The sequence below is a fragment of the Bufo gargarizans genome, chromosome 1 (assembly GCF_014858855.1).
Source record: "Bufo gargarizans isolate SCDJY-AF-19 chromosome 1, ASM1485885v1, whole genome shotgun sequence".
NCBI lineage: Eukaryota > Metazoa > Chordata > Amphibia > Anura > Bufonidae > Bufo > Bufo gargarizans.
The window spans coordinates 213,368,022-213,384,662 of NC_058080.1; the positions used below are offsets into that span (position 1 = coordinate 213,368,022).

The window sequence follows — 16,641 nt, forward strand, 5'->3', positions numbered from 1 at the left end:
ATGATACAATTCAAAACTCCAAACCTGGCAAATAGACGCAGGGTTGCTCTTGTGCTCATCAACCTCATCAGAAGTTCTATTATCTGTTAGGCTAGTTTTACACTAGTGCTTAGCATCCGACAGGCCACGCACAGCGATTTTCTCCCTGACGATTCTCTGCATATTTGCCCAGTTGCGGCCAGATCGCCACGAGGCCCCATTATAGTTAAAGGGGCTGGATTGTCAATATTTAAGCTTCCAGGTATGTAGAGAAATCCAGTGTGCAGAGAGATTCGTCAGGATGTTTTCTGCTGGAACAGCCTGCCAGATACTAAGAGCTAGTGTAAAACTAGCCTTATATGAAAAATTGTATATAAAGGATTTACAAAAAAAGGTTAGAAAAGGACTTGTCATGAGGCATACAGTTTTACCTTTTCAGATGTTATTTCTATTAATTATCTATAAGCATCAAGCTAAAGCTACGGAATGGACATTTGCCGGACATTGCACAGTGAACATTTATAAAAATATCAAAGTGCAGCACAATTGGGAAAGGCATCCACAATGAGGAAAAATCCTTCACCATTATTATAGAAGGAGATTGAAGTCAATGATGCTAATGAAGTCTCTGACACAGGAGTTTGTAATAATTAGACTAAAAGAACAATCTATGCAATATAAATGATGAATTATGTTGACCCAAGACATGAGGGGGGAGGGAATTCTTGACACAGGGATGCTTTTTGGTGTTCTTTGATTCTCATCTTCTTGTTCTTCAGTCCCTGAACTAGATATATTGCAATGCATAGGTATTGTTTGTCTTTGATCTCTTGAAGGGGTTCTCCAGGACCCATGTACAATTTTTTTAAGCTGCACACTTTCACTCTATAGGTCCTACATATTGCCCACATACCTTTTTTGCAGTTCACTTTCCTGCATTACCAGTATCACATAGCTTGAATGTTAAAAAAAATTCTAGCCAGAGCCAGGACACATATCATAGCTGTACCTACGCATGCACCAAAGATGCGTTACTTCTTCATGGAGTCTTCAGACCTACAATGTATATGGCATGATGCCTGTACTTTAATCAGGCGACACGAGAAGAGCAGGGAGAATGGAACAACACAACACCAAAAGAAGAGAAAAGTGAATCGGAAGCACTTTGCTTGGTAAGTATATTAGTAATACTGTTTTCATTTTCACTGGTTACAGCAATATTCCCAGAGAACTCCTTTAAGCAATCCATTGATGTAGCTGAACGAGGTCTTGTTTGTGGTGGAATATATGCCACAAAGTGATTTAAACAGTCACAGAATGTGGCCAAAAAGTAGATTCACTATAATTTATTCCAGAAACTGAAGTGAATTATAGCAGATATCTACAAGTGCAATTTTCAGGTCTGGCCACATGGACACCCAGAAGATGCACCACATTTTTTAAGAGGTCCATGTATCTTAATTCATTTTGCAGCCAGCCTTAGTAAATCTGCCACACTGTCTTTTTTCAACCTTACTATTTCTTTACTTTATAACCATAACCACTCTCACATACTATGACATGTCATCCAAAAATGACCTATTGCTTAATTAAAATGTTTATGTTAAATATTTTTTAAGAATTTTGGTTGTTATTTTAAATTTTCCATTTCCCTATCTATATATAAAATAAAATATATTTATTCAAGCAGTTTTCATATTGGCCACTAAGCCTATCAATAGGCACAACTTCTTGGTCTTTACAAATCAGCTTTCAGCAGTCATTTTATTACCATCACAGGCAGGATTAAAAGGACAGATACCACCTATACAGATAACACAGGATCCACCATTCACAATACATGATATCACAGCTTGTCTACTTCCTCCTGACCTTTGCACAGGTCAGAGAACATGCCTAGTAAACTCTCCTATAGAAGTCCATGAGGTCCCCTCCTGTCCATTGTGTCTATGCTGCTGTAAAGGTGGTAACAACAGCTCAGGCAAGATGGCAGCCTCAATCATTATGCTCAGGAAATAGGATTAAAAAAAAAATCTTATCCTAAAATAATATAGTTTAGAAAGAAAGAATATGTGTCACTATCGAAGTTAGACTGGCAGAAAAAATCTAGTGACATATTCCCTTTAATAACAGGCAGGCCACTTTAAACTGTACATGCCAGTTCCATACAAACCCAATGTGATGGAACAAGAGCTACAACTCACAACCTCCATTATTATTAATGTTTTTGCTACATCTGCAAGTTTAACAAAGCAGTTAAATTGAAATATGTGTTTTATAGTCCATAAAAGACCTTACTTTTAAGGGGGTCAGGAATTGTGTAAATGAAACCCCCCAGGACTGCTGTTAAATTGTTTCTTTTGTTTTCTGTTTTAAATTGTTTATTAAGGCCTATCCGGGAATGAATATGTACAATATCATAGCAATTTTAACAAAGCCAGCAGGTTTCCTGCTTTATTTGGTAATTACATACATGGACGTCTCATTCTGCAGATGGAAAGTGCTATTAAAATGAATAATATAAGGCTGTTGAGAGCAGGTTTGCTTGTGCGCTGGGTATTATTACCGAACCGAAATAGAGATGGGAAGTACAAATGTGTTTACAAAAAATCTCTTATACCACATGCGGAAAATTGCCAACCAGGGCTTCATTTCACGTCCACAGTATAACAGCAGTCTTATAGTCTGCTTTTAAGGTTGCATTTCAAATATGTTTGTACATGTAATGCAAATAGAGAGCTGCCTAGAGGTCGACATTTACTCTTTTTGACTATACTGCAGTACATTTATTCACATGCCCTACAGATAAGGTAAAATGGAAAATAATTGATCACATTATTTCTAATAATTTTTCACTTTGTATGTAATTATACCATGTACCAGTGTTACGTAGGGTAAGACCACACGGCTGCCAAGCCTGGACAGTCAGTCAATGGCTGCACAATGTTATGGCAAAAAAGGGGATTATAATATTTTTATGTTCTCTCTACACTTAGTGAACGTTTTTATACTTGCTTACTTTATAGTCAAGTTTGATCAGCGTGAATTATTGTAAAGGTGAATCACTGTGAAATGAAAAGTTCAGCATTTTTCTTATATGAAAAGTTCTGCAGCTTTCCCATATATTTTATTAGTTCTATACAATTTTCAAGTTCTCTGCTTTTCACAGATGGAAACATTCTTGTCTACAATTAGAGTAGAAATAAAAATAAATAAAAAAAAAGCATCTGTTAATTTACCTGAAATCACCAATTAATTGGCAGTGGTTAATATTTTACAGAATCCACCGCTGTATGTGGGGTGCGGTTATTACATCGTCGTCCCAAACGTATTATCGGTGGGAGGAATTCTTTACGGTAAGTGGACTTTCTTTTAGGTTGACATTACCAAACAAAATAATGCATTGTGTTAACATAAGCATGGCAGATAAGAATGAGGAAGGGTCTGCACTGGCTGTCAAAATAAAAATGTGTGGCTGGCCAGGAACATACACATGGGAAGTAGAGGTTGGTTCCAATAACTGGTGCATTGAACAAATAGCCTGCACTGGGAAGGAAGGGTCCATTTGTCCTTCGTCCTCAGTGTACGCCTGGACCCAGTAAGGAAGGATGAGTTCATATTAGTATTTCTTTTAGATTCTCTGCTTTTATGTGTCGATGGAATCGCATGTCTCTCCACATGAAACCATATGCATTACCTTATGTTTTCTTTTTACATTAAACTCAGCAGAAGACAGATTAGACAGCTGATACAAAAAACATATGGTCTAAAAAAGAACAAAACATAGAATTTTTCGCTAATACACCGTAAGACAATGCTAATGCTACATTTCCTTTAGAGTAACTAGAAGTCAATGACAAAAGTAGACACTGTCAGTCTGGTGGAATTTTTTCATCGTCTTGAAGCAAACAGCCTTGAAGAAATCTGACAGAAAACACACTGGTTAATGTTCTCCTAAATTCTTCTTTTTTTGTCAGGGGGCTAAGGATGTTTTTTTAGATAAAGAGTGGGACTTACAGTATTGTACTTGGTCTCCCATCTTGACAAGGTGGCGGGAGAGAACCCTTTTTTAGACAGTTTTCTTGCACCAAGATGCAGCTTTAAAAAGAAGAGGGTGGAAAATGGTTGATCTCCTGAGACAAACACCCCATTTACTATATATTTTTTTTTTGTGTTTTCAAACTGCTGTAGAGACAGCAAAAACTTTTCTTTTTCAATGTGTCAAAATTCTGTTGCAACCTTCTATCACAGGGATGGGCAAACTAGGGCTCTCCAGCTGTTGTAAAACTACAAGTCCCAGTATGCCCAGTCTGCCTACAGCTATCAGCCTACAGCAGGGCATGATGGGATTTGTAGGTTTACAACAGTTGGAAAGCCGCAGTTTGCCCATCACTCTTCTAGCACAAAGTAAGCCATCTAATAGTTGGTTTTAACGTCATCCTACATCAGCCTCTGTGATAAATCTTCTGCATTATTTACACTGTCTTAGCCAGATTTGGTAATTCTGCCTTTGTTTTCTAGTATAACAATTCTATATAGATAAATTATGTAAAACGCAGATAAGAGTAAATTATAGATGAAAGTTGAAAGATTCGCTGTACAAAATATGTACAGTATGTTATCCAGTGCGACATCTCTGCACAAATGAATGGTTTTCCAGCTGCCTGCACACTGTTGATTATATAGAATCTCACTAGCAGCCTGTATTTTCCAGAATAGTATGTTCATCCAGTTTAATAAGAGACCGTTATTTTTTTCCACATAGGGGTGGCTGGCCCTGGCAGGTTGCTCTGCGGCTGAAATCTTCTCACAGTGATGGAAGGTTGTTATGTGGAGCCACACTCATTAGCAGCTGCTGGGTGCTCACTGCTGCTCATTGTTTTAAGAGGTAAGTTGGCAACAGCAATTAGGTCAGTGCAGACAAATGCAAGGCACATTGGGGTGAATTTAGCGTAATGATCTGCCGGTCTAGTAATCACTTTTCTTATAGATGTCAACTATTTGTGAAACTTAATAAGGAATTTAAAAAGATGAGAGAAAGAATGCATACAGTTTAGTAAAAGAGTCAAATCTTCAGTACAGGATGCATGAGGCTGACCAGCCAAGGCTTTATAAGTAAAACAGAAAAGGCATAAGATGATCAGAAACATGGAATGTGACAGTGGAATTAGCAGTGTAATCATGACCAGTATAGGCAAACTTTCAATGAAGGGATGGGAGGGAATGTGGGTTAAGGGAGTGGGAAAAAAGAAGTCTACCCATTTCCATAAGCAATAATGTTAACATAGTAACATAGTACATAAGGCCGAAAAAATACACTTGTCCATCCAGTTCGGCCTGTCATCCTGCAAGTTGATCCAGAGGAAGGCAAAAAAAAAAACTGTGAGGTAGAAGCCAATTTTCCTCACTTTAGGGGAATAAAAAATTCCTTCCCGACTCCAATCAGGCAATCAGAATAACTCCCTGGATCAACGACCCCTCTCTAGTAGCTATAGCCTGTAATATTATTACACTCCAGAAATACATCCAGGCCCCTCTTGAATTCCTTTATTGTACTCACCATCACCACCTCCTCAGGCAGATATTTAATATTTTTTTAAATCATGAGTTATTCTTGTTGTGGCCACGTTCTGAGGTAGACTATTCCACAGATTTACAGCTCTTATGATGAAGAAACCTTGACCCCTCTGGACACTGAACTTTTTCTTCTCCAGATGGAGGCAGGGCCCGCTTGTCTTTTGTGGGGATCTTACATGGAACAGCTTTTCACCATATATTTGTAGGGGTGATTTATATATTTTGTGAGGGGACACAGTAAGGGGAATGGTCTGGGAAAACACGTATTTTCCTCCCAGCGTGTGCTGCTGGGCTGATTTGCAGCCAGGTGGGGTCAAATACCAGACTGGATTTTAATTGCCGATCCGGGTTTTTTTGGCAGCACCTGGCTGTCCTTAAATAGGCAGCTGGGCTCAGCAGCAGGATCTCTGTGTTGGGATCTGAAGCTTGGTGTCAGGTTGGAGGGCTGAAACCCATGGGCCAAGGAAACAGGCCCCCTAAAGCCTGCCTTGGACTGCTGGAGGCAGAACTGACATCAAGGTGACTTGTCTTATATGAACTTTCCAATTTGTGTGAAGTAACACCAAGATGTACATTGTGTCTGAAGTAAAAAAAAGTAAACACCAAGACTGTAAAGTAACGCATTATTTTGTGCATTTGCCTCAAGTGTGAATAAACACTTAAGTTTTGCGTTAAGAACTTGTCTTTTGCCCTTGTACTGCATCCGCTTACCCTATGTACCAGAGAGAAACCCCACAAATGGTGGAGGATGCGCGCAAGCGCAGTGAGGCAGGCATGATCGCCGAAGTATTGTTTTTTTTCATTTTTGCTCCTGGCATGGTTGTATGTCTTGCAATGACCAGTGGGCTAAGGTTGTAGCTCCGTTCCTGGCATCCGATTCTTAACGGGTGTATTTTGATTTCCTGTACAATCAAGCGGCCGACTACCAGAAAGTAAAGGGTGAGATTCTCGCAAGACTGGGGGTGAATGTGTTGGTCCAGGCCCAGCGGGTACATCAGTGGGGGTTTAACCCGGCTGAGCGCGCGAGACCCTAGTATTATGACTTATTTCACCTCTTGCAAAAGTGGCTACAACCTGATGTGCTGAGTCCCATGGCTATGCTGGATCTACTATTAGCTGATATGTTGTGGAGGGCTTTGCCACCCCCTCTCCAGCACTGGATCGACCAGGTGTCTCCTGGCAATGCCCTGGAGATGGTGCACCTGGTGAAACTCTATGAGGCTACTAAGGATCTACAGGGGGGTACTTTTGGGAGGGGGGAAGTTAAACCCTGGAAATCTCCCAGGCCTGGAGATTTGAGCCGATAAGACCCACCTAGGATATACCCACTATGGGCCTGGCTCCGTTAGTCTGCTGGCAGTATCAGGTGCCTGGCCATGTAAGGGCTGACTGTCCTCATCGGGTTGAGCCCATGGACACTAATTGTGGTTACTGTCAGTCGCTATATGCCAGGAAACTATGTGCAACAAGTACCCCGGAATCTCTAGACCACTTGTGCCAGGTGAAAGTGGGAGACACTCAAGCGGAGGCACTGCTGGACTCAGGGAGCCTGGTGACTCTAGTAAGGGCTACCCTAGTGCGGTCCACTGAGTATACTGGCTGGAAAGTCGGGGTGATGTGCATCCATGGAAACTTAAAAGACTACCACAACACACTTGTACTTCTCAACAACATTGTCACTGACTTGTTTGGAGAGTTCCTTGGTCTTCATGGCAGTGTTTGGTTAGTGATGCCTCTTGCTTAGGTGCTGCAGCCTCTGGGGCCTTTCAAAAAAGGTGTGTATATGTAATAACAGATCATGTGATACTTAGATTGCACACAGGTGGACATAATTTCACTAATTATGTGACTTCTGAAGGTAATTGGTTGCACCAGAGCTTTTTATGGGCTTTCTAACAAAAATGCCAAGTTTTTGGTTTTCTATTTCTGAACAATAGTTTTATTTATAAATTTTTCTCAATTTACTTCACCAACTTAGACTATTGTGTTCTGATCCATCACATAAAATTCAGATTACCAAAACATTGAACTTAAGGCTGTAATGTAACAAAATACAAAAAAAGTCAATGGGGGTGAATACTTTTGCAAGGCACTGTATATGGAGTGAACAGATTGTGTTTGTCACTTGAATACATATACGGTACATAAGGGTATGACCCGATGAATTATAATATATTCATATTGTCATATACAGCAATGCTAATCCATACACTTCATATGGGTCATCACCATGTCTAATATAGGAATGAAAATATCTGCATTAAATTCCAACTTCAACTTGAAATACAGGAAATTCTTTTAGCATTCCTGCAAAAGATACTTGGCTGACTTGTTATAAGGTGAATATGAAACAGATGTGTTGTTTTGGGTGGAAAATAAAACTCTCTATCCCAAGGAGTCATCTTCCATGCATACTGCACTCAGTTGGTATAATACAGCCATTTACATTCCAGTACTTACACTGCAGTCTAATACAATTCTGTTTTGTTCTAAGAGAAGTGTTCGTAAACAAAATGAAGATCGCCATTGCTTCTTTGAACAAATTCCAAACTTTTGTCAAGAACATTATAGGATCAAGGCCACATCTGCTAGTGGTAGAGACATTCTGATAGCTTCCAGTTAAACAGTAAGACATTCTGCAATTACATACTTGCTTTTCAATTGCTTTAGCTTTAATTGTATCCTTCCTCTTCTACCGTACAGGGAATCTTTCTAAGCCTTTCTCCACTTCAAGGTGAACAGTAGGACAGCAGCCTCGCCACTAAGTTTGTTAGGAATTCATTACTAATGGAGAAATAATTTAATTTGTTGATGCAGACTTTTCTTTTTGTACTGATTCTGATTTCTTGGCTGGTTTTAGAAGTGTAGTTGCTGGAAAAACTGAATATGGTAAAATACTGTACCAATGATGCCATTAATTTCTGTAGGCTGATGAAAACTTCATCTGAACAAGTTTAAGGTTGTAAATTGGTGTACAGTACTTAGATGAAAGGGGACCCATAGAAACAATAAAAAATGATCCCTCTTTATGGCACTGGGTTTTGCCATATAATATAGAGCTCTCCCTCTAGGCCCTTGGGCCAATTACCCAATTTATTATTTGCAAACAATGCACTTCCTATGGAGAGGGTATCCTGCACAAGCTCTTTAATCCGATAATATCTATGCGGTATCCCAGAACTGGGGGTATCTGCACTGTTTGGTTTGTATATTGTAATGCAATGTTTTGTAATGCTATGTACTGCACACTCAGTTGTTCCAGTATGAGCCAGACAAGGCCAGAGTCAACAATCCAGGCCCAGCCCCCTCTGGAGGTTAGAGTGTGGGCTCGCTCCACCTCCTAGGTTCAGAAGATTCTAGTTAGTCAGAGTAGCTGTAGAGAGGGAGAAAGAAGGAGCAGTCTCCATGTGCTCTTCTTCCATATACTCCAGTTTAAAGCCCTGGAGGCTCTGTCACCTCCATGAGCTCCAGTTTAGCAAGCAAGAACTAAATAAAGCAGGAAGATTTGCATGGCTTGAGCGAGAGAGAGAGACATCAAAATAACCCAGTTTAATGCGATCGAGACCCTGCTGTAGAGGGAAAACAAGTTAAGACTTCATATGCACCCCCAAAATAGTAGACACTAGAGCCTTGGTTGCCAAAGCACAGCTACTAGACAAAGATCCCTTTAGCAGATATTTTAGCCAGGGCCAATGTTGTATTCATCTGCTTAGCTCATGCTGGGGCATCTGGGACTTTGCACTGTATACAAACTACTTCTGGATGTACTACAACTAAGTTAAAGGGAACCTGTCACCAGTTTTATGGTGTCCTAACTAAGGGCAACATAAATAAGTGACTGATTCTCTTAGCAAAATGCTGGGTCACTTTCTTTAATTGACCCAGCCAATCTGCCAACATCTTGTATTGAAAAGCTCCAGCTCATAATGATGAGTCCTGAATATTCATGAGCTCCTGACTCTCCCCGCCTACCTGCTGCTGATTGACAGTTATTTTCCAAATGAATCAGCAGCAGGTGGGCAGGGGAGTGGCTATTGCTCTGAATTAAAAAAAACGCTGGACTCACTGACATCTCACTGGACTCAAATCAGCTCATTAGCATGCGGCATCTTTGTGTGTATATTATGAGGTAACCATCTGTCACACCAGTAAGTGAATACATCTAAGGCACTTTTTAGTAGTTAATGATTGTATATAATTAGTTAGATTATAATCAAAAACTCCACATGACAGGTTCCCTTTAAATTTAATTTGGCCTGGTCTCTGACTCTCTTAATACCTCATGCTGGCCATTCCCTTTTCAACAATATTGGCCCATACTGTACCTGTTGTACCTGATTTTATACACACAGACGCCCAGAGCCTGCCAAATATTAAATTGCACGTAATATTACAGAGGGGCTCATACCTTAGAATCATTGATGTGGTGGTCCGTACTGCTACATGGAGCCACACTGCAGTCCATGCATATAAAACGTTTTAAACGTTTAACCTTTGCTGTCTCTTTTCAGAGACATTACGTCATCCACATTATGTTTCTCTTAGAGATTCCTCCAATTTGTATCCTTCAATGCTGATTTATCAATATGATCAAGCACCTTATTTCTCTGGTAAAGTACTCTTACATCATGTTTGGCCATATTCCTAATTGTTTCTGCTCTAGAATATTTAAAATAATATCACTAAAGCAGTAAAATCTTACTATGACAGCATATCAACAATAAATCTAGAAATAGTATTGTGATGATAGTGTAAGAGCCCCAGAATGTTTAGGAGGGCCCTGTCTAATATCTGTGTTTTTGACTTATACGTGTTAAAGAATAAATACTATTAACTCAGAAAAAATAATTCCTATTTGAAAATGTTAACCCTGCAAGCTTTATGGAAGGTTGTAAAAGTGAGGTCCTCCAGAAAAAAATAAATTATAGAACCTTAAAATTTTTGGGCCATGGTCAGAAAACCTGATTCCAACTGTTTTAACATTCAGTGAGGACACAAGGTCTGATCCCATGTGCACACAGAATCTTAATTATTTCTGCACATTGGACTTAGTTTCCCTCTTTCTTCCTTGCCATGACTTAAACCTGGCTACCATCCAGATAGTGATTACGTGAAATTAATATTTTCAGGACTGGTTGCTATTACCTGATGACAGCAGCAATTTTTCATGGGTAGCAGCTCTCCGAGAATAATTATTCTGGTGTGTTTTGTCTATTTTGCCCTCCTCTTCAATGCCAGTTTTAGACTGATTGATTTTCTTTTGTTTTATGCTGTGCAGTGATGCCAACACATCCTGAGCTTCAACATATTTTTGTCCAGGACATAAATATCATTTTTAAATTCCAAGTTACTCCATGAGTTATGGTTTATTTTATCAGCACTAGGTATTTATATATAAAGTTTGACTTTATCCACAGCAAAAATAAAAGAAATGCTTCTAGTTGGGTATATGATGATAGGACAAAGCAATTTTCAGTTAGAGATAGCATCTAGCCTCTCTAACTCTTCATTCCTGGAACACACTGTTTCAAAATGATTACATCACTTTTCAGATCTGGATCGCTGTGTTGTGCCAATAAAAGCAGAGTGCCAGAAGGCTGAAGAGCTATCTCAAAATTAGAATCAGACTGCTGTAAAACCTCGGTAAAATCCCAAATAAGCCACTAAGTCTAAGTGATTCTTGCTGGTCTTATGGCAGTCTGTGCATTACAAAAGATAATCTATGCTAGCTATGAGCTGGTGTGGATTGGCGCTTTAATTTATGTACATTTCTGGTGTAAGTTTCTCCTGCTAAGACCTGCCCACCTTTTGTTCAAAAGCTGGTGTACAGCCTTTAATTAATTTCCCAAAGAGGACATTTAATAAAGTTACTTATCTAAAGTAAGCTACTCAAAAACTAATAAGAATTTAGCTGGAAAATAATCCAAAATTGCATATGTCCAGCTGCTGTGCAACTACCATCTTTAACAGAGATCTTTAACAGAGATACATATTTAGTGGAACCACTGTCCCAGACTTGGAATAGTAATGTCAGGAACCCAGAAATACAAAGACATGGACTAGGAACCCATTCAGACTTGGATAAGAACTTCAGCAAACCAGACATACAGAGATATGGACTTGGAACTTGCTCAGACTTGGATCAAGACTTCAGGAACCCAGACTAGAGCTCATGCACACGACCGTCTGGCTTTTTCAGTGTTTTGCAGGCCGTTTTTAACGGATCAGTTTTTCATTTTTTTGTCTCAGAAGTGTTTCTGGTTCCATTCCGTTTTTCCTTATGGCATATACAGTAATTACATAGAAAAAATTGGGCTGGGCATAAAATTTCCAATAGATGGTTCCGCAAAAATGGAACAGATACGGAAGACACACGGAGTACATTCCATATGTGTTCCGTTTTGTTTGCTGACCTATTGACTTGAAAGGAGCCACGGAATGTGATTTGCGGGCAATAATAGGACATGTTTTATCTTTGAATGGAACGGAAATACAGAAACGGAATGCACATGGAAACACTTCCGGTTTTTTTTTGCTGACCCATTGAAATAAATGGTTCAGTATAAGTAACGCATACTGAACTAAAAAAATGGCCAGTATACTGAACGCAAAAAAGTTCATGTGCATGAACCCTTACAGAAACATGGACTTGGAACTTGTTCAGATTTGGGTGAAGAGTTCTGGAACCCATGCATGGACTTGGAGCTAGTTCAGACTTCGGTCACGTCTTCTGGAACTCAGACAAACAGATGCAACCAGCCTAAACTGTAACAACTGCAGGGACCAGTGCACACATGAAAATATCTTCTTAATCCAAATATACCATAAATAGGAAGCAGACATGACGATGACTTCTGGAACCCAGATACACTAGGCAGTGATAGGCAGGTACAAGACAAGGCTTCAGGAACAGGAACAATGGAGCATAGTGAACAGATGAGTAACACATACATTTTGCCTTTAGTATCATATTACACATTAACCGTGATTACATCTGCCTGGATCTGGCAGGGTATAAGCTTGGCACACTTGTTTTTAGCCTTTTTTCCTCCCTTCCTTCTCTGTAGATCCTCTGGAGCTCTGTCGGGATAGACGAGGATCAATGCACAGCTAGTTTCATGACTCGCCAGAGATCAGGTTCAAATCTGGGCTGTGCCACACAAGCACATTTACACACACTTGTTATGAAGTTTTTCATGTGTCGTTAAGCACAGAGTCTGAGGTCCAAATCATCAAGGATCTATCTGCTCTGTTTATCTTTTCCTCAATCCTGCCTAGTTCACCAGCTGAAAAAGAAGCTGCTTCCAATTCTTGTCTTGATAGGCATAGTATTGGTCATTTGAGTGGTGCCCGGTTTCCTGTAGCGTAAGAGAAGTGTGTATTTAGTACTTCCAGTACTCACCAACAATATTCAAAATATGTAATCTAAACTTCTAGAATAATGAAAAAAGCACACATGGTTCATCCAAAACATCAGTGGAGACACTGATAAACCCCAAACTCTTGCATCCCACCAAATAACCCATGACAGTATAAAATAGAAGGAGACTCCATGAAAGTCTGCACAATTTTACCTAAGCAAATTTTAAAAATGTCATGCACAGAAAAGAAGGAATTCCCAATAAGAAAAAATATATTATTATGAACTGGGATCCAACCAAAAGGGGGGTTTGTGGACAGAGCCCCTATGTATCGCCACTAAGCAGTAGCTTCCTCTGGGGCAAGATTTTCTAAGATACCGTAAGCTGCATTTTGTAATAACAATTTACAGGTGTGAATATACTGAACAAAAAAGGAATTACCTCAAAGGAACACAATGCTTATGGCGGTCCAGTTGGCACCCAACTCTCAAAATCTTGTGAACTAAGAGTGCTTTAGTTTCTTTTTGACATACTCCAAGCAGTTTCTCATATACATTTTTATTGAGGATTGGCATTCATCTGGCAACTTCAATAATCAAGGCCTGATTGGAGAATGCTGGAAAAATGGATATCCACATGGAATGTTTTCTTGCCTCCTCTTGGCAACCTTACTGTTGGTTCTTCCCCGATTGCTCAAATTGGGTTTGGGGTGGGCTCCAGGAATCAGTCCTGATGGTTCTGAACTTATTTCATATAAGAATGATAGGCCTTTGTGTTCTTCCAGACTTGCCATGCACTAGCAACTATTGGGCAGTTTGGGGCTTGCATAAATAATTGTCCCACATGTATCACCGATCCCAGTGGCTTTCTCAGGTGTCACTTGAGGGGTCATAGAGGGGGTGGACTACTATCCATAAAGGGGACAGGTCCCTGCACAAAAATATGTGGGGTCCATATGAAAGGGAGCTGAGCCTGATAAAAGCGGTGTGTGCACCTCACTATGCAATTTCCTGAAAACCGAGCTGGAAAAGTTAGCAAGTATGGTCTAAAATGTGATTTTATATTGTCCTATCTGCTATTTGTATTTATTTTATTCTATCTAATCTCCATCAGCAGGGGTGCACCACCAATGAGGCCAGGTGAGGCGATTGCCTCAGGGAGAACCAGGTAGGGGCAAGAGGGGGGCAGCGGATGGACCATGGGCAATGAGAGCTTTCATTGTGGCAAAGGGGTTAGGTTAAGAAATTGGCATTGTAGGGGGCATTGTTTCAGTTTTTGCCTCAGGCAGCAGAAAGGCTAGGTGTGCCCCTGTCTAGCAGAACTGTTTTACAGCATTCTTACCCCTATAAAAAACATTATTCTGTACAGTGGTGCCAGAGAAAATGGAAAATGTATATATTTGTATTTTCTTTAGAGATGATTATTAGAGAAAACAGAAAATGTTTTTTTTTTATAAAATTTTATTTTTGTGATAATTACAATGACTTATTTTACATGTAAAAATTACATAACATATTTTTCGCCCAATAAGACGCATTTTGCCCCTGCGTCTTATGGGGTGAATTATGGAAGTGTTTATTAGTATTGGAGGACCAGGAAGCGGTGAAAGCTCTGTACCTCGGCTGTCGGCTGTGCTGTGGCTGTGCACAGCATGAGGGTGCTCTGTGACGACGGCAGGAGGAAGAGGATTGTGCTGGAGGAGAGGAAAGGCGGCGTCCGGAGCAGAAGAGGTAAGTGGGGGCTGAAATATGGCAGTAGGGGCTGAAATATGGTAATGGACATTTGAAATCCACTGCAACTAAGGACTCCTTTCACTATGCCATTCACAAAACAAAAAAAAACTAAGAAAAAAAACTGCACATCCTTCTCTCCTCCCCCAACTATGGTTCGCGCTTCAAAAACCTGGTCTTTTAAAAATGCAGCATGTGTTCTTTTAAATGTATTAATCCTGAGAAAGGGGGCTGTTCGCCCTTGAAATGCGTTGACCAAAAATAAATAATTATCTGCCTTTAACAATACTTACCTGGTACTGCATTCCTGCTGACAGCGCCCATACAGAAGTTCCAACTTTTCTTTTATCCCTCTCACTGACCGCTTCATACTTTGTATTCTGGTCGGATAATACCAGCAAAGTGAAATATAACTGTTGTGACTCCTCACAACGGCAGAGGGGAAGCGCAACTATTTTATCACTATTTCAATTTCAAACAGCATCACACATGAGTCACTGCCTCCCATCTCTTTCTTCTCTTAAACCATCCGTCCTCACATATGTAAACCACCCACAGTGTAATGGAACCCTGGCAGGGCATTACTTGATAGTAAGGCATTCTTCAGTGATAGGAAGAAGTTAGCATTCCATGGCTTAGATTATTTTCTTGAATATAATGTTGGAGGATGTGTTACTAATGCATTGAGGACACTGTCTAAACTTGCAACCTTCTCGAAGCTTACTTGTACTGTAGGTTATGTCTTCGGTCAAAGATACATCCTAATTATCAGTTTATTTATAGGGTTGAAGGATTGTGATAACATTCAAATCAGCTTAATTTAATTGCAAACATATCACCTTTAACGCTAACAAATATAATTACAGAGCTATTCCAGTTATTGCAAACAAACTGTGATTATGGAGTGTGGTCTAGGTCCCTACTTAAAGTTACACAGATAGATTCTATAGCAGTGCCACTCAAAGTGGCTTAAAGTGGCAGTGTTCAACTAGGGTGCCTAGGGCCCACATGTAAAATTTATTCTAGGGGCCCATTGTACAGCTACATGCAAATATTACCTGCTCACACAGCAGCAGACAGAGGTATGATGCTTGAGATGATTAATTATGGTGGTCTCTGCAGTGACTTTGAGAGTGCACATCTCTGAGGAAAGAGAATATTTGCTGGTCAGCCTCTGTATGTAGACGTCACCTCAGCCACCTTATGCATCTACAATGATAAACTGGGCAGTTTGTCAAATAATATACCTAGTCAATGTATTGTACCATGTATGACTTCTGCAGGGGCTAGGGACTGGAGGCCCATGGTTGCTCTGGAGCCCATCAAGGAATTCACCTGTTCACCTTTGGGCCAGTCTGAGCAAAGTGGTGAAAAACCAAGCCAGTGATAATGTGGTCACCTACAGTCGAAAAAAGAGAAAATGCTGATTTTAGCCATTTAGCCAATCAACAGTAAGAGTATTATGAAAAAAAGAGGGGCTTATCTGGGGAACTGTCCTTTAGTAATGAACACATTACCATAATAAAAGGCAACTCACCTCATTTGATTAAATGCAAAGAGCAGAAAATGAAAAAGATGTTCACTCCCCTAAAATTGTTGTCTCATGAAAACAACTCCAGTCAATATGCCCTATTGGGGCACATGGCCATCACCGAGGACCCATAGACCGCCTCTATGTTAAAGAATGTAAGTCTTGTTCTGGAAAACTCAGCTAGACCATATATTATATTTGTGGCCAGGCAATTAATCTGGAAGGCCACAAAGTCTGACTTCCCTTGGCAAAATCAGCTTCAAATAGAAAAGGGTTATCTCTGAGGAGACAACGTATTCTTGAATGAAAATGGCTGCAACCTAAAGGGATCATGTAACAATGCAAAAATGTTATTTTATGCTGACCAGATATTTTTTTTCTCTTAATTGATTCACTACTCTTGCCTGACGACCACTGTGCTTACAAACAGCTGATCATCCAGGATGCTAAGAGTCAGATCCCC

The 16,641-nt window shown here is 40.0% G+C and overlaps 1 protein-coding gene and 1 long non-coding RNA gene across 3 annotated transcripts in view; one reads left to right on the forward strand and one right to left on the reverse strand.

Moving 5' to 3' along the window:
* Positions 1-16,641, forward strand: part of PRSS12 (serine protease 12) — a 172,704-nt gene that overhangs the window by 149,322 nt on the left and 6,741 nt on the right. For both annotated transcript variants that reach the window (XM_044301247.1, XM_044301239.1), the window contains 2 exons: positions 3,260-3,335; positions 4,745-4,867. In XM_044301247.1, coding sequence (XP_044157182.1) covers positions 3,260-3,335; positions 4,745-4,867 — 199 coding nt within the window. The remainder of the gene's footprint in view (positions 1-3,259; positions 3,336-4,744; positions 4,868-16,641) is intronic.
* LOC122943483 overlaps positions 12,144-16,641 on the reverse strand; it is a 64,586-nt gene continuing 60,088 nt past the window's right edge. The window contains exons 2-4 of the long non-coding RNA XR_006390871.1: positions 15,895-16,046; positions 15,706-15,790; positions 12,144-12,914 (exon numbers count right to left, since the gene is read on the reverse strand). This is a non-coding gene — a long non-coding RNA (uncharacterized LOC122943483). The remainder of the gene's footprint in view (positions 12,915-15,705; positions 15,791-15,894; positions 16,047-16,641) is intronic.